This window comes from Bradysia coprophila (assembly GCF_014529535.1).
Source record: "Bradysia coprophila strain Holo2 chromosome X unlocalized genomic scaffold, BU_Bcop_v1 contig_26, whole genome shotgun sequence".
Classification (NCBI taxonomy): Eukaryota; Metazoa; Arthropoda; class Insecta; order Diptera; family Sciaridae; genus Bradysia; species Bradysia coprophila.
This window is the reverse complement of record NW_023503313.1, coordinates 1,709,821-1,736,731: the sequence shown is the minus strand read 5'-3', so window position 1 is coordinate 1,736,731 and position 26,911 is coordinate 1,709,821. Positions and strand designations below refer to the sequence as shown.

General features: G+C 37.4%; 3 protein-coding genes and 6 non-coding genes across 11 annotated transcripts; 8 read left to right on the top strand and 1 right to left on the bottom strand.

The window, feature by feature from the left end:
- The first annotated feature begins 5,614 nt into the window (after positions 1–5,614).
- Positions 5,615–8,059, top strand: LOC119069231 (alanyl-tRNA editing protein Aarsd1). 2 transcript variants are annotated; one of them, XM_037173271.1, is made up of 7 exons: positions 5,615–5,640; positions 6,192–6,316; positions 6,544–6,672; positions 6,732–6,897; positions 6,955–7,172; positions 7,232–7,482; positions 7,611–8,059. In XM_037173271.1, exons 2-7 carry the CDS (start codon positions 6,278–6,280, stop codon positions 8,044–8,046), a joined length of 1,239 nt encoding a protein of 412 aa, XP_037029166.1. In that variant the 5' UTR covers positions 5,615–5,640; positions 6,192–6,277; the 3' UTR covers positions 8,047–8,059. The 2 variants fall into 2 exon arrangements, with proteins under 2 accessions (XP_037029166.1, XP_037029165.1); XM_037173270.1 differs by lacking the exon at positions 5,615–5,640 and having other exon boundaries at positions 6,141–6,316.
- A 6,559-nt stretch (positions 8,060–14,618) lies between these two features.
- On the bottom strand, positions 14,619–16,686 carry LOC119069237. The gene is made up of 4 exons (XM_037173278.1): positions 16,282–16,686; positions 15,572–15,791; positions 15,146–15,516; positions 14,619–15,081 (listed from the first exon to the last, which is right to left on the bottom strand). Exons 1-4 carry the CDS (start codon positions 16,591–16,593, stop codon positions 14,872–14,874), a joined length of 1,113 nt encoding a protein of 370 aa, XP_037029173.1. The 5' UTR covers positions 16,594–16,686; the 3' UTR covers positions 14,619–14,871.
- An 862-nt stretch (positions 16,687–17,548) lies between these two features.
- On the top strand, positions 17,549–17,621 carry Trnak-cuu. The gene has a single exon. It is a non-coding gene; the product is annotated as a tRNA-Lys (tRNA).
- Positions 17,622–17,746: 125 nt separating this feature from the next.
- Positions 17,747–17,819, top strand: Trnak-cuu. Its single transcript has one exon. It is a non-coding gene; the product is annotated as a tRNA-Lys (tRNA).
- A 124-nt stretch (positions 17,820–17,943) lies between these two features.
- Positions 17,944–18,016, top strand: Trnak-cuu. The gene has a single exon. It is a non-coding gene; the product is annotated as a tRNA-Lys (tRNA).
- A 124-nt stretch (positions 18,017–18,140) lies between these two features.
- On the top strand, positions 18,141–18,213 carry Trnak-cuu. Its single transcript has one exon. It is a non-coding gene; the product is annotated as a tRNA-Lys (tRNA).
- A 126-nt stretch (positions 18,214–18,339) lies between these two features.
- Positions 18,340–18,412, top strand: Trnak-cuu. The gene has a single exon. It is a non-coding gene; the product is annotated as a tRNA-Lys (tRNA).
- Positions 18,413–19,056: 644 nt separating this feature from the next.
- On the top strand, positions 19,057–25,677 carry LOC119069178. Of its 2 annotated transcripts, XM_037173105.1 has the most exons (13): positions 19,059–19,317; positions 20,460–20,762; positions 20,822–21,404; positions 21,463–22,213; positions 22,775–23,025; positions 23,080–23,251; positions 23,313–23,544; positions 23,605–23,843; positions 23,905–24,039; positions 24,736–24,820; positions 24,887–25,076; positions 25,136–25,416; positions 25,493–25,677. In XM_037173105.1, the coding sequence occupies exons 1-13, from the start codon at positions 19,254–19,256 to the stop codon at positions 25,600–25,602; spliced, it is 3,396 nt and encodes a 1,131-aa protein (XP_037029000.1). In that variant the 5' UTR covers positions 19,059–19,253; the 3' UTR covers positions 25,603–25,677. The 2 variants fall into 2 exon arrangements, with proteins under 2 accessions (XP_037029001.1, XP_037029000.1); XM_037173106.1 differs by lacking the exons at positions 24,887–25,076; positions 25,136–25,416; positions 25,493–25,677 and adding an exon at positions 24,593–24,675 and having other exon boundaries at positions 19,057–19,317; positions 24,731–24,820.
- Positions 22,475–22,547, top strand: Trnak-cuu. Its single transcript has one exon. It is a non-coding gene; the product is annotated as a tRNA-Lys (tRNA).
- Positions 25,678–26,911: the final 1,234 nt, after the last annotated feature.

Below are 26,911 nucleotides of genomic sequence, written 5' to 3'. Positions count from 1 at the left end.
AGATTTCACATAAATATTTTTTTTTAGCCAGCTAAAATTTCAATTTTTTTTAATTCGAAACGGCGCAGATATATACAGTCGCTAGTGTTTTGTCTATTGCCCTTTTTTTTTCACTTCATATGTAATAAACACAATAATAGGTCAGCGTATGAAATTACAAATATTTCGGAATTATTGATTAACTCACCGTGACGCTATTGTTGAAAATGCTTCCATACTATTTTTAGTGGTGTTAATATAAGAATGGGGGGTGGGTGTTGGTGGTGTGTCGCTTAATGCGTTTAACATAAATTCATTTGTTTGTTTGTTTATTTTCCTATTTACCAATTGATTCGTCATGTAATTTCTCGATTGGCTATTTATATTATGAATCATTATATGGTCAACATTAACGATGCGATCGATATCTGCAATACATAAAAAAATGTTGTGTTAAGCGCAATATTCATATTCTGTGTATTAGATCGACGTTAAAAGATGTGATAAATAAGGCGAGAGTGCAGGACTTTAGGTCACAATCTCAACGTCATCGACAAGTCATCATCACTTTTTCGAACGTTGTAGAACGTAAATAAAGAAATGAATTATACTATGAAGCATGAAAGATATTGATGCAGGGGATATAGAGGTGACATGAACTGACCTGTGAATTGAATATTTCTCGTTAGATTTGCACATTGAATTTCGAAAGTCTTACATCTAAGAATTCGTTTACATCTATCGGTTCGTTTGTATTTGAAGATAGTTGGAAAAATACACTGCCGCTAATATTGTTCCCTTGACTGAAAGTCAAGGGTCTTACCCCAGAAAATACCATAAAATGTTTGTAACCTAACAATGTATGAAATGGGTGGTGAGTGCGGACAAAATGGTACTCTATTTGGCAGCTGTCGACTACGACCACTTTTGCTTGAAGTGCGTTGATGAAGGTTGAACATAAATATTTCGATAGTGCTGTTGCTCTATGAATAATATGTTTTATGTGAAGAAAGCCCAAGAATTTGAAACTTGAAAATCATCAAAATATCTTGAACCAAAGTTATTCGCTCGGAAGGCTTCGGTCTCGGAATGCGTTTCAAGTTGGTTATAGTAAGTTTAACAGTAACTGTAAATCCGTAACTATATTGATCGTACATTGTATTCGGATTGCTAAATGTCCAAAAAATTGCCTTGATGGAAGAGCAACCTCAAGCCATTTTCTACCTTTGCTAATACTTAAACCGCCAAAACATTTAATATCTAATCTGTTCAGAAAAGATTCGGTTTCATTATCACTAACAATGTTCGAATTATGTAGAACCCAGAAATCACAATGCAGTTATTTGTGTACGAGGTGCATGGGTCAGCTCGTAATTTGAAATGGGTTTTTCCGATCCCATCTAATTGCTAAACATTTTGTGATTGCAGTGTTTTTACATACGAAATCTTAGTTGAGGTTTGTAGTGAATGGCTCAATTCGAAAATGTAGTGAAAGAATCGTTACATAAATGATTCCAATCAATTGAGTCAATCGATTTCAAATTGATCTATACACAAGCTTATGTCGACAGATATGCTATTCAGTACTTTCGAAAGATATTTTCAGGCTTCCATGTATGTAGTTAGGGGAGGATTATGAGACTCAAATCAACGAATCAATCAGTCGTTCGATGTAACAATTAGAAGTACTTAGAACTGTGACGATGAAAAGGGAAAACAAAACAAATAACACAAAGTCGATTATAAGTGGTTGATAAGATGTCCATGTGAATGTGGGCGTTGCAACAAAATTCTACTTCAAATTCAAAAATTAAAGGAAAAACCGTAATTTGTTGTGACACACTGTCAAGTTTCAGTACCCTATTTAGAGTAGTTAGAGTAGCACTCATGCTTGAAGTGCGTTGAGTCAACATACATTTTATCTGCTTTGCCGTGGGGAATACCTATATTCCACTGTATCTAAAAATTCTTGATTCATTTTCGTTCCATATTTCATTTATTATCTTCAAGCGATACATATCGCAGATTTTCAAATTTTCGGTCTCTAAGAAACAAATTTTTCGATATGATCAACGCACTTCAAGCAAAAGTGCTATTTATGACAGCTACCAAATATAGTACTTTTTGTATGAAATTTTATTCCCACTCTTTTTACAATGTAAAATTTGGTATGGATCACTGTCAAGTTTCAGTATCCTATTAAGAGTACCACTTTTGGTTGAAGTGCGTTGATATGATGAATTGACTGATATATTCAAAATCAAGACTTGCTGTTCTAGATAAACACATTTATTTTTGAAATCTTTGTGCGAGAGTAATGTCATTGCCCTCCTCCTCTTGCTCTCTTCAAATTGAAATTTTCCAAAGTTTTCCAAACATGGTATTACTTTGTATTGTAAATATATGGGTTAGAGAGTTGACAACCTCTTCAGCTTATCGTCTACTTCCCGGTCCATTGTCTAAAGTTTTGAATATTGAGTCAATGCACAACAGAACTCGATCCAGTTCGTTTGAATCACAGATTTATTCACAAGTCTTTGGCTTTTCTGTCCCTTAAGGCTGCGAGGGAAATCTCAAAATTAAAATTTTTCGCTCAAATGTTGTTGACATTTATCATTTTTCTCACATTTATATGCTGAAAACATTGCTTGATAATGCCGATGGGACGAAGAAAGAAAATATTTCCTCAATTTACTTAAGTAGTACTTTCCCAATTTTTGAGTCGTGAGCATATAAAACCAAGGTTCTGAAAGGTTCTTTCAAAACTTTGTAAGAAACACGATCACTCATTCATTAATTGCGAACATCTACAAGAGAAAACTGAATAATCTTTGCTAATATATTTGAACAGTCCTAGTTAATGCTGACAACGACAAGGTGTTTGTACTGTGCAGTGTTTATGATTTCACTTGAATTTAGCTGACACTTGCGTTCCAAGAAAACGGGGAACTTGAAATAAAAAGGAGGAAAACCCATACTCTTATCGGCTGGTAAATATAATTGAAGTCATGGAATAACTCGAACAACTATAAAAGGCAAAAAACAATCACCTGGGACCAGTTTGTTCTCAGATTCTCGAATAGTCGGTCAAAAATTTTGTAATTTCGTATTCTTCGGCTATTTTGGATTAAAGTGTTGAAATACATAAGGAAAGTAAGTATAACTGAAAATGTGATCAATTTTCGTGAAACATGGTGAGATGCCATGATACGATTATATTGTTTTTTCGTCTCCCGTTCACTCTCTTTAAAACATTCCGAAAAGACTTCTAATACTCCAATTCAAATTTAAAGAAATGCCCTGTAAATCATGGTCTACAACGCAAGAGTTCAACCACGAGTTAACAAATAAACAGAAAGATAAAGTTCTTGCAGTCGCTGAGCACTTAGCTGGAACACAAAAAAGACTAATTGATGCATGTGAATGGATTGAGTCGGTACATACTGTTACGTCTTTACTACCACGGCCAATTATTTCTGTACTCCGTCGCTTCCGAAGTGATCCTGGTGCTGACGGTGTACTTATTCTACGTAATCTTCCAGTAGTTGGAATGACTCCTCTTCCACCTACTCCGTGTGTACCAAATTCAGTCGAGTCGGTGGCAAGTGTTTCTTCAGCTGTAACTACAGCAGTGATGCTTCAGCTTGCCGAAGTAATTGCATTCCAGAAAAGAATGGTGCACTAGTGCAAAACGTAGTTCCAGTGCCAGGAAAAGAGACACAACAAAGCAATGCCGGTTCCATACTTTTAGAATTCCATATAGAAAATGCGTTCCATGACAATCGTCCTGATTACATTGGCCTGTTATGTATCCGTGAGGACTTGACAGGTGAAGCAAAGGTGAGTCAGACTAACAAGTAAAGCGAAACAGGTTTCAATTCTGATAACGTTTAGTTATGTACCTCGTCCATTCGTCGTGCCCTTCCACTGCTTTCGGCTAAAACCATCGATGCACTTGCTACTCCACTATTTCTGACTAAGCCACCACCATCGTTTGAAAATATAACAAGCAAACAAACACCTCATCCTGTGCTCGTGGGTGATCCTGGAGATCCGAATTTACTTGTCGATTTTGCAGCAACCGAACCACTGAACGAATTAGCTAAGGCAGCAATGATGGAATTACGTGAGGCATTTATAAAGACTATGATCACTTTTCCACTGCGTGTCGGTGATATGGCTATTGTTGACAATAGGGTAGCTGTGCATGGTCGCACCTCATTCATTCCACGGTATGACGGAACAGATCGCTGGCTGCAAAGGGTTTACGGTCATTTGGACAATCGTCGCAGTCGTGTGGATCGTAAATATGGTGGATTCGTAATAAACTAACTGCCGTTTCAATTTCTATTTTAAATACATTTTTGTTAGAAGTATCTAAGTGTAGCACAAATGGCTTATTCAGATTTTAATTTTTGCTCTGGAGCATTGAAATTTAATCAATAAATTACATTGAATCTTTGAATATGTTGATTTGGGGCTGTGACTTATAAAAAATATTTTCTCAACCCTCCTAAAATACTAATAAATTCGGTTATTTACACAATTTATACAGGAGACTACTCTACTAGCTAGTGAGTACATGATGCTGTCAAACGATTAGGCTAATTTCGACTATAAATGTGATAGATGAAACAAATCAATTTGAATTCTATTTTTTTTACTCTAATAAAATTTTTAAGGGTAGATTACGTGCTTACTTAGTAGTTTGTTGTTTTGACTAGTATAAGGTTTGTAGTCAGAGCCAAAGGCGTTCTATTTTATTTGTGAACCAACTTCACAGCTATACCATGACATTTTGTGGATATTTTACCCAAAGTATATAAACACTGAAGGTAATGCAGACCCTCAGCGGATCCAAACTTTCAGGTGAATTCATTTTCGTATGTTATCTAGCTTAGACTTGTGCAACATTACGACCCTAAATCCTTCCAATTCACCACTAAATACAACTTGACGCAAACGAATTTTATATGTGTGCAACATAACGTCGCTAAATCGTTCCAAATTCACCACTAGATGCAACTTGACGCAAACGAATTCAATACGTGTGCAACATGACGGAGCTAAAATTCACCTGAAAGTTTGGATCCGTGTGTAACTGTGGATTTGCATTACCTTCAGTGTTTATATACTTTGATTTTACCAGGGTGACGATTCTCGTATTTTCGTAAGTCATAATATTCGTAACTTGATTGCTGCGCGTATAAAATCCCATAAGAACTGTCAAGTTACGAATTCTTAAAGTTACGAGCAGCATGAGAAACAACTCCCCAGACTGAAGTTATGTCACCAGAAAATAGAGCGGAAAGAATGAAGTACTGAGAAAATCTGTTGTGCCTCTACAGGCCAACCGAGGTTTTCTATTAGTGATGTTAAATTGATGACGTTAAAAAAACGTCGTAGTTTGTATACCACTTATGTCAAGGTATGTCAAAATAAAATAAAATTGAGATAAAAATACTTTCATTTCCCACCATATTTTCAATTCATCAAATGGCGTGAGCTGACGTTAATTTTTCTTTGCAATATCAATAATATCACCAACATCCGCCGTCAAGCGACGTTACCGGCCTTACCGGCTTGAATTGACATTATAGAACAAGCTATTATAACATACAGTGTATTCTATTACTTTGTCGTAAGTCAAGTGAGTCTTAAATGGTTATTTGGATCACAAGGGACGAAAGTAAAAAAATTCAACCGTGTGCGAAGTTTGCAGCCCGTGGCCGAAGGCCAGGGCGGCAATCGCACAGGTTGAATTTTTTTACGTCGTGCCATGTGATCCATACAACTTTTCATTACAATAACTACGAAAATTGTAATTTGAGCTTCCTAAACACGTTCCAACTGATGAAATTTACCGAAATATGCTGAAATATGCGGGGGTCCAGGGGGCGGCAGCCCCCTGGTATAAGAAAAAATATTAAATTATTGACAACGTTCTTTTCTATCACAACAATCACAGCGATCACAACGACACCAGACTGAACACATGTTGTTGCTGTCATTTACTTTCGCATCTTCGTTTGAGAGCCGAAAGTACTTTCGCTCCTCTGTTGTTGCTGTCATTTACTTTTGCATCCTCGTTTGGGGGGCGAAAGTACTTTCGCACCTCTTGTGATGTCGTGGCTTACTGAGAGTTGAATTTTTAAACTTTCGCATCTCATTTGGGAAGCGAAAATTACAATTTTCGTAGTTAGTGTAATGAAAAATAATACTGACAAGTTTACTGGTGAATATCGTAAAGACTTCCTTAAAAATTATTTGCAAAGACTGGTGGTGACATTAATTAACAATGGTGTTCAAGTGTCAAGAAGATAGCTACTTGAAAGAAGTGAGTAAAAAATGATATTACTAAATCGAAAATCCGGCTTTACGAGCCGGTGAATCAGTGCATACTTTATGGGTTTTCTACTACAGTAATTTCCACTGCAATTTTTGTTCCAATTGCATCATTGCATTTTCAATGAAAATAAAACCATTTAACTGAATGCATTCTTGAAAATGGAAATCGATATCCACTAGTGTTATTGCATATTGCTAACCCCTTAACTTTTCCAGTTCGCTACAACCGTGGTTCGCTGCGAGCCTACCGAATTCAATGCAAAAATAAATAACGACGATGCATCGGTTAAAGGATACGAAGTTGTTCTTGAAGATACAATTATCTTTCCTGAAGGAGGTGGCCAGGTAAAGACTCATTTCATTCACCGAAATTAAGCTGGTAATCGAACCCCATCAAACAACAGCCCTGTGACCACGGTCTTCTGAATGAAAAACCTGTGCTAAATGTCATCCGTAAGGGAGCAATCGCTATTCATTACGTTCAATCGGAGGATTCATTTAACGTCGGCGATGTTGTACAACAAAAGGTCGATTGGGATCGTCGATTCGATCATATGCAACAACATTCAGGTTGGTAAAATTTTTGGTGTAATTAAATTCCGCCGATTTTAAGACAACAAATTGCAGGTCAGCATTTGATAACCGCTATATTCGAACAAGACTTTGGCTTTGACACAACGACTTGGAACTTGGGTTCGGACACCTCTTTCGTCGAATTAGACACCAGCAATGTGACACCAGATCAGTTGCAGAAAGCGGAACAAAAAATTAACAAATTCATTGCAGAGCAGACAAATGTGTCGGTGGTGCGGGTCAGCGGCAATGAAAAGGAAATACCGCCAGAGGTAAATTGAATAACGACTCTGCTCTGGTGTGAATAGATTTGACAATGTGTTACAATTAGGTAACTAGAGCAACCCGTGGCCTACCCAAAGATCATGTCGGTGATATACGAGTGGTGACTTTCGACGGGATCGAGAGCAATATGTGTTGTGGCACCCACGTTAAAAATCTGGCTGAGCTTCAAATGGTGAAGCTTTTGAATGTGGAAAAGTGCAAGGGACGAGTGTTGGTTCATTTCGTTGTCGGCAATAGAGTACTGAAGAAATTGGCTGAGTGTTTCAACAGAGAACTGGAAACGAATGTACTACTCAAGTAAGGGAACACATGACATTTTAACTTTGATCCAAGAGAACTTACTCAACCGTCGATTTAATCTTGGTTATATTGAAAAGCGATGCTCTCACTCCCTTTCAATTAATTGCTTTCAATCATACTTGTAGATGCGGCCCACCTACTCACCTTGAAATGATCCAGAAAATCAAGGAAAATTTACGAACAACTCAACGCACCTTCGGAAAGGTCATGAAAGAACTAGCTGTCCACGAAGCCGATAAAGTCAAACAATTACCGGATCCACCCAAATATTACTGTTTACATCGATCCGATGGAATCGAATCCGATTTCTTCTCCGTTTTCACTCGGCACCTCAACAACAAGGACATGTTTCTGTTGTTAACATCTGGCGATGAATCGTCAACAAAGGGTCAAATGCTATGCCAAGGAAAAGTCGATGATGTTGATAAGCTCGGTCGAGCTTTGTGCGAATTGCTGGATGGCAAAGGGAACGGCAAAAATGGTAGATTCCAAGGGAAGGTAAACAATTTGAAAAAACTTGATGAATGTCGAAGGGTTATCCGAGAATATTTCGATAAATAAAATGTGATGAAAATTTGCATTTTTGGAATTAATTTTCGATTAATCTGATGCTCCAATGTCAATTCGATGCTCCGACAACCAATTATTTAAACGACCATTAGGTAGTTATATCCGGATCTAATAATACAGTTTACTCGACTGGTTAGTATACAACGACTCGTGAGATGGAGCCCATGATGTGAACCAGGGACAGGGCGGGAAGAAGTTTTTGCTTGTAGGTCCTCTAAATTTGAACAAATCTCGTCTGTTTTTGCTGTATTAGATAGGTATTGACCGTACCAATCAGGGAAAAAAAAGTTTATGAAATTTGGTTGACCGGAGCGTGAGCTAGGTTCCTTGGAGTGAGCTCACATCCGACCACTCGGCAGTACAGTGAACGTGTTGTATTTTGACAATATATCGAGTAAATTTTGACCGAATTTCATGATTTTCTTTTATTTGAAAGGTATTAACGAATGTAAATCGTCAGAACTACCTCCGTTCTTCTAACAAAATGGCTACCGGCGGCCATATTGGATTTTAGTAAAAGTGATGTATTTTGGGTAAAATGATAGATAGATAGATAGAATAAGTGGGTGGCTTTTACGCCTGCACCTAAGCCTCAGATGGGCCTGTTGTGCGTACCCACGGTCGTTTATATTCTTTTAGTCTTGTTTAGAAATTTGAGGATGTTTGATGGAGCGATACTCCATATCGAGGTGTACTTGGTTACGTATGAACCTAGATACTGTGATCGAGCCATAATGTATGCTGGGCATTCGCAAAGAAAGTGTTCTGTGCTTTCGATTTCACCACACTTTTCGCAGTGTGGATCGTCTGCCACCCCAATTGTGTGGAGATGTTTCTTTAGAGAATTGTGACCTGTAAGTATGCCGGCAAGTCTTCTGAGGTTATTCCGATCGAGTGACAGGCAGTATTTCGAATTTTTGTTGTTTATTCTGATCGATATTTTTGCCTGTCTGGCAAAGTCTAGGGTATTCCAATAATTATTGAATTCTTTGGTTTTACTGTTCAGAATGAGCCGATTAAGTGTTGAGAATGATAAGGCCATTGCTGGCTCAGGTCCTATGAAAGGTGTACTAGAAGCTAATCTTGCTAGTTCATCTGCTTTTTCGTTACCAGCGACATTCGTGTGCCCTGGAACCCAAATAAGTGACACTTGGTGTTTTCTAGATAGTTCTTCTAGAGTATCGCGACATTCAAGGACTATTGAAGATGAAAATTTAAAGCCGCTAATCGCTTTAATTGCACCTTGACTGTCTGAGCAAATATTTATGGGTGAGACATTAGCTTCGTGGTTATTAATTATTTCTCTGCAGCATTCCATGATTCCAGTAATTTCTGTAGTGAATACTGTTAAAAAATTTCCTAGTGACACGGATATTTCTTTAGCTATGCTAGGGCAAAATATTCCCGACCCGGTTAGATCGTCCTTTTTTGATCCATCAGTGAACCACGAGAAGTGATTGTGTGCAATTGCATTCGGGGTATCCCAGAAACTACGATCCGGTATATTTACTTTAAATGATTTTTCGAATCTGTAAGTTGGGATGATTAAGTCGCAGGGCATATTGACTTCAGGTATTTGTTGGGACATGGCTGACCACAACTTAGTGTGCCCGAAATTGGCATCATTGATCAAGAGTTCAGACTGTTTGAACCTTAAAAGGGACGACTTGGCAAGAGACTTGATGTGAATATGTAGCGGTTCTATGTTCAATAGTGCTTCGAGTGCTGCTGTTGGGGTAGTTTTCATGGCGGAAGTGATTCCAATTAATGCTAATCTTTGTAATTTACTCAGTTGGGTTTGAACAGATTTCACTTCGCATCTGGGCCACCAGACTACTGCTCCATAACATAGTCTTGGTCAGGCGTCCCACTAAATTTTGCCTTGTCCGAAATTCGGACATTTCGGACAATTCATAAAAATTTCGGACATTTTCTACAAAAATTTCGGACATTTTTTTTTAATTTTCACTAAAGTTACGCATTAGAAAAAGTCTGTAAGTCATTTAAGCCCATTCCACCAACAAATTCTAAGGCTTTATATGAGATGAGAGATGAGATTTTTTTTAAAGTATACTTTGACATGACCTGTAGCTGTACTGATCATAAACCTGAATAGAGGGCTTGAAACCTTCACGAAAAGATAGTGTTAAAGATGTAGGTTAACTAATGCATCTCACCGGAAAGGTGAAAGGCTGAATACAGTCGCGGAAGAATAATATCTGACATGTTTCTGAGGTAAGGGTTTGTAATAGATCCTATATAATTTTCGTCTAACAAACGAAAATCTAGATTTGGTATTTTAGTATAAAAATTCAGAAAACAGAAATCCAGATCTTCATTGTCAAACGAAATTCTTGTGAATTCAATTACAAACCACAACTCCCGAATCAGAAACATGTCGTATTTCAACCTTACGAGACTGTATGTTTAAATAAAACCAGGTTGAATACGGGTCAGGCTTCTTTCCGTTCCTCAAATTTTGGACAAATGCTGAGAAAATCATTTTCCTCGCATAGAATAATTTCCTCAAATATGTGGTTTTTAGTCAATACACTTCCTTCGTTGACCTACATCATTTGCATGTATTTCATCGAAGGATGGAAGAAATAATGATCACAAGCAAGGTTAAAATTTTGATTCTTTTTCCAGAATTTCCATGCGCCACAGGCGAATCTTGTAATTAGTTTCCATTAAACCTGTTGGAATTTTTTGTCTACTTTTCCTACTATTACTTCAAAAATTCGATCATATTCTTGCTTCTATTCGAAATTTTTTAATGTCGACTATACTGAAAAAATGCTTAAAAAAGATATTGGAGTCAGCCAAGATGTGACGCAGGAAACTCTTAACGTGGCTGTCTTTTAGAGCTACAGCTATTTTCTAACATATCGAAGGAAGAATTGTAACATTATGCCCGAGTACCATAATCAGAAAAACAAGAAATTTTTTTTTTGAGGAAATGCTTCTTTGAATGAAAACCAGGTCTAGAAAATTAGCTGAGTTAGTTATCGTGTTCCATAGGAAAAGATACAATGAGCATATCGGTTTTTCGAGAACTACTCCCAGACCATTGAGCTGATAACGCCCATTTAAAAACTTGACCTGAGGAATTCAGTTCTCCTTCGAACAAAACGTTTTTGAAAATCGATTTAGATTTACTCAAGTTAAAAAAATATTACACATTTAACGTTTCATATTTAACGTCATATTTCCACATAATTTTCAATTATAGTGATCGCGGTACCTATACACATTTTCCGGTATTTTCTGCCATAAAGACCCATATGACTTACAGTCAACTGAATAAAAATTTAGGGACAAAGTATTGATAGACTGAAAGTTTAATTAAAAATTCCGTGAAGTGCGCCGCAGGCAATTTTTTTGAAAATGAGACTTTTATAAGTTTATATATTTAATTTTGGTCAGGTCTTGAAGAATATTTCGGACATTTCGGACATTTCGGACAATTTCGGACAAATGTGTAAAATTTCGGACATTTCGGACATTTCGGACAAGTGGGACGCCTGGTCTTGGTCTTACTATGGCTGTGTAAATCCAATGGAGTACTTTGGGGCTAATCCCCCAGTCATTGCCAAATAATCTGCGACATTGCCATAGGGATGCTACCGCTTTTTTAATGACGTATTCTGAATGGATGATCCAGTATAATTTTGAGTCTAATATGACGCCCAAAAATTTTACAAATTCGGAAAAATCGATTTCCTTGCCAAAAAATTTGGGTTTTTTGAGTCCTGTAACCTTCCTTTTACGAGTGAATAATATCAGTCTCGTTTTATCTGGGTTCGCTGATTGCTCCCTACTATGACACCAGGATTCAACTAGTTTTAGTGCTGATTGCATCAAGTTTGACAGGGTCGAGATGCAGATTCCTACTAGGAGAATTGCGAGGTCATCGGCAAAGCTTTGAGAGTAAAAGCCAGCATTATTAAGTAAAGATAGTAAGCTGTCTTTAACCAAACAGTATAGTAAAGGCGGTAGAATACCCCCTTGAGGACAGCCTTTGCTTACGAAAACGCTTACTTTGGCAGTATTAAGGTAGGAGGATACAATTCGATCCCTAAGCATTTTAATAATCCATACAGTTACAGTAAGGTTGATTCCATGTGCGATACATGCTTTCCTTATTGCAGCAAATATCATGTTATTAAATGCTCCGTCTATGTCAATAAAGCAACCAAGTGCAAACTCATCTTGGTTAAATGCTTTTTCTATTCTATGCACTAGGTGATGCAGAGCGGTTTCGGATGATCTTCTTGGCTGATAAGCAAACTGACGACTGTGTATGCAAAACTCTTTAAGTATTCCATCTCTCAAGTAGCGATCTATCAATTTCTCCAATGTCTTTAACAAGAAAGAAGTAAGACTGATCGGCCGGAATGCTTTCGCTGCAGTGTAAGTTTGTTGCCCCAATTTGGGTATAAATACAACGCGCACTCCTCTCCAACATTTGGGAATATGTTGGTAACGAATACTGGCAATATAGATTTCTTTCAGGTGATCGTTCATCGAATCAGAACCATATTGCAATAGGGCGGGGAAGATGGGTAAAATGATACTTAGATAGTTTCTGATAACAGAGAAGTAATTGGTTATGTGTGTGTGGTGTTTCAGGCATTATATATATCAAGCACATGGTGATAGAAAAAGTTTCAAATTTGGGTTCCTAAAATTTCTTCGAAAATTGTTGTTTTATATGAGAGGTACTTCGTACACGGGCTTTCGTAATTGCGCTACGCGCATTAAAATTGCACGTGCCGCAGTTGGGCTAGGTGGGAAGCATTATGGTAACGGGCACATACGGATTACAGTTGTATTAGGGTTACGGCCGTATTGGGGCTTCGGAAAAATTAGGATCACCGATGAATTAGGGCTACGGACGGGCCACGTACGTAATAGGTTTACGGGTCGTACAAGGCTCAGTCGCAGCAAACGCTCCGACTGTTCTGACAGCTTGTTTTAAAGTAATTTGAGCACTAAATATCATGATTTCCTCTTAAAGTGACATCGCCAAATCTTCAGGTGATTGGGGAACAAGCGATCTCCGATTTTAATGAGTGATAGCTGGTTGGATTCGTCTTTCAATTCTAGGAAACACTAGAAAAATTGTTTTCTGTGAAAGGCGTTCAAAAGTGAAGACATGTCAGAGGGTACCGAAAACAGTTTTTCGACAATAACTCAAGAAAAGATTTGGGGAATTCCTTTCATTTTATTTATACTGAGTATATCGCGTATATTCTGAGTATATCGATATTAGTCCGATTGAATAACTAATTACCTTGCCAGACTCCTGAGATCACAAGCTACACACTGACATTTTGTTTGATCGAAATCCATCACGTAAAAAATTTCATTTTTCTACATGTGGCAGTTGTCAAACACATGTGACTTATACTCGATATACGGAATATACGAAGATATACTCGTTATACTGGATATACTCAGAATATACGCGATATACTCAGTATTAATAAAATTAAAGGAATTCCCCTATTATTTTAAATTGTTGTAATGTTGTACGAATGTCGGCCTTGGAAAGACCAACAGGTAGAGTATACGCACGAGATCCACGAGAGTTATGACTAAAAATATAGTGAATGTTCGGAGAACTGAGTTGAGTATGGGGTGTGGCAGCTGGCCTCACCCACTATCGTTCCACATATAAATGAACCCAGTACTTTTGTGCTGCAAGCCTACAGAAGTCTTGGAAAAAAAGTTGGTGCCAAAATGTAGATTTTTTCCTTCTTTCTGAGGGCAGAACGGAATGAAAACTGACTACTCTTACGCCACCTTTAGATTTCCAATAACACCGAAGATGCATGGGTAGCAAGGGGCAAACCACTCGATTTATAACTCATTTACAACTCTTGTTTCTGAGTAAAAGAATTCAATGGATAAGAGATAACATTTACAACGATTTATCGGACTTCAACAAAATAATAGTACTCCATGTGGCATCTGTCACTCGAAGCACTTTTGCTTGAAGTCCGTTCATTTGATCAAAGATTATATTAAAGTATTATTTGCAACCCTTCTTCAACTTTTTGAGTGGTTTGCTTCTCGATGGGTAGTGTCACAACGAATGTACTCTACTTCAAACATCCTATATGAAGGTATTCGTTAGGGATTACAGCTGCTGACTGATTTTTTTCTCAATCAACGTCCCAGAACCAACCTAAAACAGTAAATCAATCTTCAAATTTTAGAAACCTGATCTGATGTGAGCCCGATTTATCAAAACCTGACAAAACAGGTTTTAAGTTGACCTGAAATTTTCACACAATTTTTCAGTTAAACCTCAAACCTAGGCTAAGCTTGTCAGACTATATTCAGTGCCGAAAACCGATGTGCATCAAAGATTTGGACGTTCCTTCCGTATAGCTTTGTTCTGAAAGGACTTTGTAATCACGGTCAAACTCTTAATAAAACAAAAACCTGTTTTTCTAAAAATAATCACTACGACACGGGGGAAACGATGAGGTGAAACGAAATTGTCTCTCAAACTCACCATGAGAATCAGATGAATTCGCAAAGAAAACGAAACGTTTTGTCGACATAAATATGTTTATTTTTAAATCACGGGCACAGTATATGGTACAGTAGTTGGTACAGCATTCGATATATACTTTCGCTTTTTCACTATTTTTACAATTTGAGAAATTAATATCAACATAGCTTGGCTAAAAGTTTTTTTTATTTTTCCCTTTCTTTTAATCGAACAAATCCTAAATGTAACAATTATTCACAAATTCAGGAAATTTATTTTTCTGTGATTCTTTGATGACGACGAAATTTCATTTATTCCTGAACGGTAAACGTGAGCTGCTTACCGCGATTATTTTCAAATTTATTCGGTGGTTTAATTTCTAGAATGCAAAGTAATCCTAGCATAATGATCGCTGATATGAATGCAGTTACAATGATTCCTGACCAAATGGGCGCTGATGTGAATCCCACACAGTCATAAGCATCGCCAAATTGCGACGATCCATTCATTAGTGGTTGAACCTTCAATCATAAAAACGTTCAAATAAATGAATTTGCTTCAAAATTTAACTTCGTTCACAGATACCTGAACGTCTTGTAGCGTCAAATTTAATTTCGATGCAGCGGTGGAATTACTTCTAAAAACTATAGTTTGTGCACATTTGTATGAAAATTGTAGTGGAGCTGTTATTGGTTTTCCAATCAAATAGAATACTTCGAGCTTTTTCGAGTCTTCAACTTCTACAGAAGTCAACGACCAGTAACCGTCCGATATTTTGAATCGAAACCGTAACGTTAACTTTGGTTCATTTTCACGTTTAACCTTGAAAAACGACACTATGATACGGAACAGCCCGTCGCGTTCGTCGGTTTTGACCAGACCATGGACCAGTAATTCGGTTACATTGCCATTCTCGAAGAGTTTCGGTGCATTAGTTGTATGTAAAATTGCCTTTCCTAGAAGTATTGTGTAACGTTCGGTTACGAACGGTATGGATTGGAAAGATCGTACCTGTTTCATAATACACTAGATACTCATCCATTGGTTCTTCGGTTGGCGAATCTGTCGTTGATGCTTCTTCAACAGCTTCACGCTTATAAATGTCATGGTTGTCGGATTTGGTAGCTAGTATTCCAAGCACATTTCCCGCGCCATGCTTCTTAATTGCATTCCTGTAGATTTCATCAATTTCGACGTCCTGCTCGGATGATCCTCCAATTAGGTTGTAAACCTGTGATAGTGCATATGCAAGGAACAATTTATTCAAATTGAAAATCAGAAGAGATCGGATAAGTCTCCTCCTAATTATTGGCAGAGTTTTGGTTGGAAAAACCGATGCGAGACCCATTCATCCTATTACTATCCATTCTACTAATGAAGGAAAAGTGTTTCGATCTATATGAAGACCAAAAGTAGTATTATATGTTTTCCGTCTGGAAATTAGGTTGGATTTATGTGCATAGAACGAGTGTTCATTGCTTGAAACCAACAGTTCAATTTCAGCTAATGCAACTTCATTGTCTTATAATTTATGTTTGGGTGTTTTCGAATATTTCATCCCAATTGTACGACTGATACCTTTCTGGTTTGAGCCTCTTTCGAGTCGTTAGCTGCATGATCTCGGACTCTTAATAAATTAAGCAAAAATTTAACGTTTTCATTCCCAATACCGACAAACACAGATTGTGTTAAACGGGAAACATGTTTCTGCCATTTATTACCTCTGTATTTGTGTTGTAATCGACTGGATCCGATGATAACCAGTGCTGCGATAGATAAGTCCATTGACTTTCATCGATTATATCTTTGAATTTTGGATAATTTTGCACATTCAATGAATTGGATGAATTCCTTAGAAACATAACAACAGCAGTACTTTCCGAGTACAAGTTTCTCAACAATTTATCATCAACACTCTCCAATGCTGGCACATCAAATGTTTGTAGCTCGGATCGGCCCCATAGCACAAATGGTCCGATAAAATTACCAAAAGCACTATTCAATGAACACAAAACTAAAATTATTTTCAACATTTTGCACACCGAAAATGTTATCCTTCAGAATAGTACGTGAAGAATGGAAAACTTTTGCAACGAACGATAAAAAAATCGATTTTATACGATTTTGCGCATTGTGCTACCCTGTTTGATATTCTGCTATATAGAGTTTTTCCGACAGATTTCCGTGGAGGGATTTATTCAATTTTGTCAATATAACGGATTTTCATTTTTTCGTTAAAATTACCTACTTTACAATGATGTTTTTCTCGGTAGATAGTTTCTTCTGTATACATCAATATTGCTTATTGCGGTTGGGTATGGGTAATGTAATTCGGTTAGACATTTCCACTTAAAATAATAGGAGACGAAAGTACCGTACGCTAAAGCAGAATCTACAGTATTTTGATACAACCAAGCGACCAACTGCTCATCATCTCAGAAAAAAGGTTCTTCTATCATATTCGACTTTTTCTTAGTAATCGATCGCAGAAAATTTAGTCTCAACGAGTTTAAACTGGTCCTGTAACGACTTGTTTTAAGAAAAACTAATCAGTCAGTTAAATGACTTTGTCCGTGCGTATGCAAATTTAATAATAAAATAATTCAATGAATCTCTTTCATTTATGTTATTTTATCAATTTTATCGACTAATATTCGAAATTGATTCTATAGCGAAGTTTGAAGAATTTTCAGCGATTTCATAATTTCTGTAAAAAAATATGAGAAGACGTAATTCCATTGTTTACATATTAGATAACAACTGCAAACAGTGCCGGATTAAGCTTATCGCGCATCATATGAAACACATTATACGGTTCTCACACTCGATCTCACATTCAGTGTGAATGTGTGCTAATTAAAAGATCCTGTGATTTTTCAGCTGACTGTGAGTGAGAATTTTTTTTTCTTGTCAATTTCTTTTCTTTTTAAAAATAGAACGGTGACTTACGTTGAAAACTTCATCTGCTGTATTTTGTTTAGGGTTCAAGCCCGGCTAGCTCAGTCGGTAGAGCATGAGACTCTTAATCTCAGGGTCGTGGGTTCGAGCCCCACGTTGGGCGAAAGTTTTTTTTTTATTTAGCGTATCTTCAAGGTCGCCAACGAGGTCGTCAAAACAATTTCTTTATAAAAATAGACATATGATTAAGGTGGAAAATTTCACCGGATATTTTTTCTTAGGGTTCAAGCCCGGCTAGCTCAGTCGGTAGAGCATGAGACTCTTAATCTCAGGGTCGTGGGTTCGAGCCCCACGTTGGGCGAAAGTTTTTTTTTATTTAGCGTATCTTCAAGGTCGTCAACGAGGTCGTCAAAACAATTTCTTTATAAAAATAGACATATGATTAAGGTGGAAAATTTCACCGGATATTTTTTCTTAGGGTTCAAGCCCGGCTAGCTCAGTCGGTAGAGCATGAGACTCTTAATCTCAGGGTCGTGGGTTCGAGCCCCACGTTGGGCGAAAGTTTTTTTTTATTTAGTGTATCTTCAAGGTCGTCAACGACGTCGTCAAAACAATTTCTTTTTAAAAATAGACATATGATTAAGGTGGACAATTTCACCGGATATTTTCTCTTAGGGTTCAAGCCCGGCTAGCTCAGTCGGTAGAGCATGAGACTCTTAATCTCAGGGTCGTGGGTTCGAGCCCCACGTTGGGCGAATGTTTTTATTTATTTATCGTATTTTCAAGGTCGTCAACGAGGTCGTCAAAAGAATTTCTTTTCTTTTGAAAAATAGACGTATGGTGCAAACTTTCACCGACTATTTTTTTTTCTCGTCTGTTAAGCCCGGCTAGCTCAGTCGGTAGAGCATGAGAGTCTTAATCTCAGAGTCGTGGGTTCGAGCCCCACGTTATGCGAAACATTTTTTTCATTCAGTGCGAATACAAGTCCGTGGATCAATATGTGGCTTTGTTAATAGAGGGTGTCTTAGACACATAATTTTTAATTTTGAAGAGGAATGAAGATCTTTTTTATTTTGCGATTAAAGCTTTAAGTAAGGGTTATAAAATGGTTACAAAAAAAATCAGAAGTAATCTACACGCTGCGATCTATAAGTCTGCATATTGGTCTCCAAACGAGAGTATAGGAAGAGTTGTCCCATTATCGTATATGTTTTGATAATCGCCGAGAAATTCCCACGATCGAACGTATTCTAAATGAGAATTTTGTTTTAGTTTTCTAATTAGATTAGAAAAAAATGTAGTTTACCGACACTGTGTATCTCTTTCATTCATCTTATCTCTTCCATCCACCAAAAAACAAAATCATTCATGTTATACGACTGGATGTGTGCTGTGCATATATGCACACAAAATTTCCCGTTATTTTTAATTTTGTACGACAAATTCTCAATTTGTTCATAATGTGTGTATTGACAGACTTCATTCGATTTGACTCTCCCATTCAGAGCGAAAGTATGAATGAGTAAAATGGAAAGAGAGCTGTGACAACAATCCATTGGTTGGTTTTTGAAAAGAAATTGAAGAACAACACAAATATCGCCATTCACAAAAGAGCAGGCAACAATTCCGAACGATAATTCAGTTCAGAAATTTGTTTTCGTAAAAAATTATTATGCACGTGAAACGTGTACGAAATAGACGATAGACAATGTAGCATTAGAAATTTTGTTCAAACCAAAATTATTAATTTATTAAAAGAAAATACTCAAAATTGTGATATTAAAATTCATTGAAAATGAAACTACTGATTAATGGAAAGTTATGTTTGTACTACTTGTTGTGCGTTTTGAATCATCAAGGTAAGCCAGTGTCAAAAATTGTTTATAATTATTGTTGCAAGTAATATCAACAACAGTTTCGTTACCCGTCTTTGTAATAAATGGTTGGGATTCTCTAATGGTAACTTCCTCGTACATTTTTGATGTTTTGTTTCGACTATGTAAAATTGTGGGAATCAGTTGCTCCACATTAAAAAAAAACGATTGTTTTGCAGCAGTGCAAGGTGATGAACTTTCACTTGTTACACCTGTGTTTACGTTCTGCTAACAGTTTAGATATGGAGCGAAAGAATGATTTTTATTCAGAAGTAGAGAAGCAAATGAATCAATTGTAAGTGTGAACACGGAGTCTAAATTCATTTAGAGTTTTTGTTATGTGTGGCTCAGAATTTGATACAACTCTTTTTATGTGGCAATGACAATTTTTGTAAGTGGTGCAACCACCCACTAACACCGGCTAAGGTCAGGTAAAATCTTTTTACATCGCAATGTAAACATTGTGCGATAGTAAACACCTTACGATGGCCCTAATGTGAGGTCAGGTTACACTGACAAAAAAGTTTTGAAAAACTCAGCTGTTGCAGGTAACTTTATCTCCAGGTAATCTACAATAGCTGCCACAGCTGTAGCACCCCATACAAAAAATACAGCTGCAGCGGATAATGTAGATTACCTGGAGACAAAGTTACCTGCGCAGGTGAGTTTTCGAAATTTTTTTGTCAGTGTAATGCGCTTACGTTAACCTTCTTCTTCTACTTCTTTTTCAGCCTGTGTCTATCCACTGCTGGATGTAGGCCTCTCCAACTTCTTTCCATCCTTAGTCTTAACCTGGCCTTAATAAAATAATACAACAAAGAAACTTGATTCATTGTCTTTTATACCAGGCTCGAGCAGTTTTCCTTTCTCTTCTTTTTTGACTCGCACCTAAAATCATTTATTTCACCTCAGACCAAAAAAATGGTTAATCATACACTGAGCCAAGAAAATTTTAAATTTTCGCATTCAATAATTCCATATATCAGGCGCAAGAATTATTAGTCAACCACCTATCAACGGCACTTTGTACTTTCCGATTCATCAGCAGTTTGTGAATCACTCTTTAAGTTCAAGGTCGCGATGATCCACATCATTTAATAAAAACTTGAAATTTTTGTTTATTTCAGCGAACTCACTGAATTTGATCGCTTATGTATCGCAAAATGGATTGTTTGGACAATTTCAATTCTCTCCACACTCAAATACTGAAATTAAAATTACTACCGAGCTAGCAACCACGCTCCAATATCCTGATCAAATATGGAGCTGGGGAATAAATGAGTTTCCAGTTGACTACAGTATTGTCGATCACAAACGATGCAGCAATGAACAACTGGGAAAACAGTTAATCAATTTTGATGATGCCCTCGGCTACTTAACACTGCCAGGAAATGAGACAACTACTTGGTTCAGCAATATGACCCTGACTGGTAAACTACGATTAATATTTGCTAAAATTAGTTGATTTAAAGGAGAAAAAAAATTTCAGGCGAGAAAGGTCTCTGGGGAAAGTCACTAGTTTTGTCGAATCCCAATACAGATTTCACAATTTGCGCTACCATATCCACAAAAGATCAAGACACCGATCACTTAGCTGAAGCCAGATTTCATTCGAAAATTGCTGGTTCCATTTACTTCCGTTGGCTGTCCGCTAAGAGGAGTGATCATTCGGACACATTAATTCATTCGAATTTGTACCACAATCAGAAACTATCGGAGAACGATGACACAGATTACACGAGCCACTCGTGGAAACTGTACATTACCGACATCTTCGACGACAAAACCGATCGACCGGAAGAGAATTGCAATGTTTTGCAATTAGTGTTTGATCCACAAAATTTGGCGAACGGGAAATCGATTGGCGATATCGATTCGCGGTTGGGTGACATCAAAATTGCCGCTAAAATGAAATCAATGAGACAGATATTTCAAGATGATTTGCTGAAATTGCTTCCGAATGATTTAACCGGTCCGCAACGTCAACTGTATGTGGTCATATTCGATAGTGTGCATAGGGAAAACTTCCTTGGCTGTGCCAAAATCCGTCATGTTAGATCGAGAATGGTGAAGTATGTGTTGATTAGGGAATGTGTTAATTGGACGGAAATGATAAACGTTCTGTTTAAGGTCGACAATAAACAACATGGGAGTCAAGGGAGAGATTACAATGCAACAAAAGTTGAAATTCGAGCCTACTTGGGTAGCTTTCAATTTTTTTGCAGCGTCTAACAAGTCTCGAGAAAATATCGAATTGGTTCGTAGTGTTTCCAAGATTCTAATTGCAGATCTACCACCGAATCCAATTTTCGCTAATAAACTGGACTTTTGTTCCACGTCTGGCGAAATGTTCAATCCCACCGGTATCGATTTAAGCAAAACTCCACCACCCGGCCTGGGAACTCAAGATCAATATGCCGTTGGTGATATAACTGGAAAACTGAAATCTCAAATCAATACCGAATTGACTGGCGAATATTTGGATTTATACATGCCCTTGGAAGGAACGAATAGTGTAGTTCATCGTGGTTTTACCATTGAAAGACACGATGATAGCGCGAACATTACCGCTAAAACCAAATATCATTCATGCGGTACGTTAACACTGTACGATGATACGACACATTATCAAACCGCAATGTTTACGGCTGAGGTATTGTTTCGATATCCAATTGTTGGACGCATACTATTCCGTCAGCCACGCGACGAGCCATGGGTCGACACAACGATCATTGTTGAATATTTAATCCATGCGGATGGTTCAACTTTAAACAAATCGCTTGATCATCGATGGGCAATTCATCACCATCCACCGGGAATGGATTTCTATAATTGGACGGCGAGATGCTTAAGTACTGGCGATGTTTACAATCCGTACAAAGTAAGCAATTTCATAATAAGTATGGCAAGCAAATAAATTCAAATTTTGTTCATTTCAAATGTCAGTGCGCAGTGCGCATGATTGAAGTCCTTAGTTGAGTGACTTTTAATCATTTGACAGTTTGTAGTTAGGCTTTGACTATGAGTGAATGAGTGATTAACACCTTGGTTTTCTAAAATTCTTACAAGAATTTGGTTTTTAAAAATAGAAATTTGACAGAAGCGTTGCAAATTTCATTGGCTTTTTTTTCTGACGGTATAAGCCCGGCTAGCTCAGTCGGTAGAGCATGAGACTCTTAATCTCAGGGTCGTGGGTTCGAGCCCCACGTTGGGCGAAACATTTTTTTTTATTTTCGTATTTGTTGCTCGTTTCAATCATTAGGTTAGATATTTGACTCGTATCACAATTTTTGAAGGATTTGGTGAAGATGCAGTAAGTATGTAAAATGACAACGAACAGGTAATGGCTCACAGCAGAGAAAATATTTTACGTCTTACTATCCGAAACCAAACTTTCGAAAAATATCTTCACTGATTCTGTAATCAATTTAACGTTTTCCAGGTCAACTACGAGAATAATCTTCCGACAGAATGTTTTAATTTGAACGTCGGAATGTGCCGATTAGGCGATCTTATCAATCGTCTTGGATCGTTGTCAATAGCTGGCAGTAAAGCCGAACGTGGGGTCAGTCGACGGATGTTTACCGATGTAAATTTACCTCTATCTGGTCACAACAGTATCCTCGGAAAGTCACTAGTCATTTATGATGATTTTGGTCCAGTGGCTCGAGGAGAGCGATTGGCATGCTCAATGTAAGTGTTTTCTGTTTCGATTTCAATGTGTTCCAACCAAATTCAATTCCATAGAATCGGCGGTTACCATTGGCGAAAAGCAGTCGCAAGAGATTGGTATGCGAATGGAGTCCCGTTATCGCTTGCCGGGAAACTTGAAATGTTTCAGCAATCCGAATACGATCTTACAAATGTAGAGGTGCATTTTAAAGAACTGAAAGACAACAGCGGTTATCACGTTCACGTCGTAAGTATAACTATGGGTCGGTCGAAGCGAACCAACGAGAGTAACAAATTTTACCGTTTAGACTCCCATCGAAAGTGATTTAGAGTTTCCGTGCGAAGATTCGTCACTATATGGCCATTGGAATCCACGCGAAATAGATCCGAAAAAGTCACCTCCACCTGCATTCGGCACGTCCGATCAGTACGAACTGGGTGATTTGAGTGGAAAATTTGGAACGTTAGACAATGTTGAGGAATATATGAATGCATACAATGACACCAATTTACCGTTGTATGGATATGAAACGGTGTTGGGTATGTCACACTCAGCAGCCGTCGTACAACTGATCTGAATTTCCCAAAAAATTTTTTTAGGAAGATCCATTGTCATACACAAGAAAATGCATAACTTGCGCTGGGCCTGCAGTACACTGGAACGCGGTTACAGTCCTCATGAAGCACGAGAGATTCGTGCAATAGCCTCATTCCATCACCCGTACGGCTATGCTTATGGATACATTCGCTTTACGCAACTCATTCACAATGATGGCAGTAAAAGTGACACAGTCATTGAAGTGAAGCTGCAACACCCGGGCGAGAACGATCGGAATATCGTATACATTGACATTTCGACTATCTGTGATCAATATCTGAAAATTGTGTCTTTGCTTCCAGACGTACAATCATCATTGGAATATATTTGTGAATCCTGTTGGTGTAGATGCGACTGTAAAGCAGACCGCTACGAGATGTGTGGCTGGCGGATATATCTGGAATCCGTTTTATACGCAACTGGCCGATCCATTAAATGTAAATTTAAAATCAAATTTTCAATTTGCTCATTTACTCCGCATCTAGGTCGGTTTGATCGGTTTGTACACTTGGTGCTGGGTGGTTTCGTGGGTGGCCTAAATTAAAAGTGATATTATTGAAGGTGCTGGATGAACAAATCGTCGTAACATCAGTTTGAGGCTCAATCTTTGAGCTATACCTTGAAATGCATCCGCTATGATTTTTGCACATTTTGCCTCTAATTCTATTGTCCATAGAGTGTGTGTTGTTAGAACAAAGGCTATTTAAATTCACCCTGTGGCAATATTTATCCAAGCCTCTCCACTAGAGTAGTTTCTTAAAAATATATCGAAACTAAACGTTGCTGACTCATCAAAGAACGTTTTTTCGGCGCCCACTACCGTAATTTTATTCACTCGAAATTTCCAATTTGATGTGAAATGTGGTTCACAAATTCATACACATCAAACGTTCATTCGTCTTTCAATTTTTTAAATATTTACCATGTCATCCATACACCTGTAAATCGTCCAACAGAAACCTTTATACCGACAACTTAAATGTGCTGTAGAGAAACGATGAAAGAAGAGAGAACAGAAGCTACTGATATAATTTCAGCTGTAGTGTTCAACGAAATTTATCCTATTGAGAATGATTGATCTGTACGTGGAAGATTGAATGAAATCTGGTAACAAAGTGACTGATTTGTTTCAGATGGATCTTTATCATACTGAATGTGGGACAGATAATCCACTCAGGTGTTATGTTGGTGATGTATCGGCTAGGGTTGGAACGATTGGTATGATTTTTTCGATTTTGTTTTATTTTTGTTAGGAGGGGGTAATAACAACACCAACTTTTGCAGACATTGGGCACAAGCGAGTCGTATTTTCCGATCAAAACTTTCCACTTGAAGGTACTCAAAGCGCTGTTGGTCGATCTATTGTTATCTTCGGACCAAATTATTCGTCAGAACGATATGCGTGCGCTAATATCGAGCCAGATCACGACATTGTCAAATATATCAACTTACAAAAGCCGCCAAAGTTTGTGGTGTAAGTGTTGTGTCATTGAGTCTGTTATCCACCAACTCATGCGCTAATCAATCATTTAGGGCTCAATTTCTGGAGGACGCACGACACGTGATGGGCCTACCGAAATGGATGTTAAGCATCGATTCGAGAAAAACGAAAACATTGCACAACGGCGCTTGTATTCAAATGATTGTCCATTTTAAGGGAGCCCAGGCTCATCAAATCGAAATCGATTTTTCGAAATTGCTTACCAGTGGCAGATTGGACGAGCCAGTCATTAAAATTCCGGGCTATGTGAATCAGAAGCGAAAAAAAACGTTGTCGTATCGCATTTGTTCCGTACGTGATCCGAATGAAAAAAGTGAGTGATTTGTTGGGTGGAGAAATTGCGCTTACGATTTATCGGAGAGTTGAACTAACGAAAATGTTACCTTTAGATAAAAAATTAGTACTGCGACCCGGCAATCAACGAAGCTATGGTATCTCCATACAGGTCAACGTGCTACTACTATTCGTGAATGCAATTATTCTTCGAGCTGCGATTTAAGTTTTTTTTTAAATTTTATTTATTTATTTTCTTTGTTGGTATGTGACGTCTGAAATACATAAAATGTTAATTACAACAGCACTTGATCCTGTTTTTTTTAAACTTGAACTTGATAAATTACCTTCAACTCTTTTAATGGCCATTGAACAGTCACTTGTATATGTTTAATTACAAATTCATTTTAAATGAAACTAATTGGTAAATACGTAATTTTGGAGTCACCGTAGTCTACCGTAACAAATAACAAAGTTTACTCATTTAACCTGTTATAGACGGCAAGTATATGACCAGTATTAGTATCGAGTCTATTACTTCCATCGATCAAAGTATTTTTAATCGGTTGATTTTAAATCTTGTACTTCAATTTTTTAACATGCATTTTACTATATTTACTATTTACTATTTATTACTATATCATAATGTTCGAAAACTGCGAACTTTAAATTCCTCTGTTGCATAAAACGTTGTATGAATCTTGAAGTACTTGATTAGGTTCACGATGTGTATTAAGACACACGGCCTGCGGCCTAACTAAAACGACCATATTAGCCAGAACTTGTCATTATTTTTGTAGGTGTTATCGATAACAGATGAATGGTATGTGGTTAATTACGATTCCGTAGATGAGTCATTTGACCGTTGATTGTTGTCATTTTAATAAATCTGATGACCATGTCTTGCAATCCGTTCATATAGAGTTCATAATGCAATTAAGATGGTGTTGACAACGAATGTCCAGCGAACGTTTGCGAACCTCTTTAGACAATTTTAAAGTCAATGAATTCTCTTTTTGAAGCGTGAAGCGTATTGATTTTGCACTGGGAAAAGTCGTCATAAATCGGAAGCATTTAATTATGAGATTCGGGCTTTTGAACATATAGGAGTTGCCGTGAACATTTAATTCATATGAAATATCAAAATTAATGGCGTACCGATATACGAATGCAAGATGGAAATAAAATAGTTAATTACTTTACCACTCATCTATTAAACAGGTTTGTTCAACGTATACTTTTAATGTTGTCTTTTAAACACATCCTAATTCACCATGATGGATACAGTTTTTTTTATTCGAACACCAACAATTCTTTAATTTCTTGTTGATTGTGTAGCTTGTATTCCAGACCGAATGAAACTCTTGCTTATCAAAAGTAATTTATTGTCCCGTGCATTCGACCGTGTGACCAGTCATATTCATGGCTAAACAATGAAATTACAATAAACATAGTTTCACTTAACAATTAATTCCACGACCAGCAATACAACAAACTAGCAAAAACAATTCTTTAATTTCCTATTCTCGAACCTC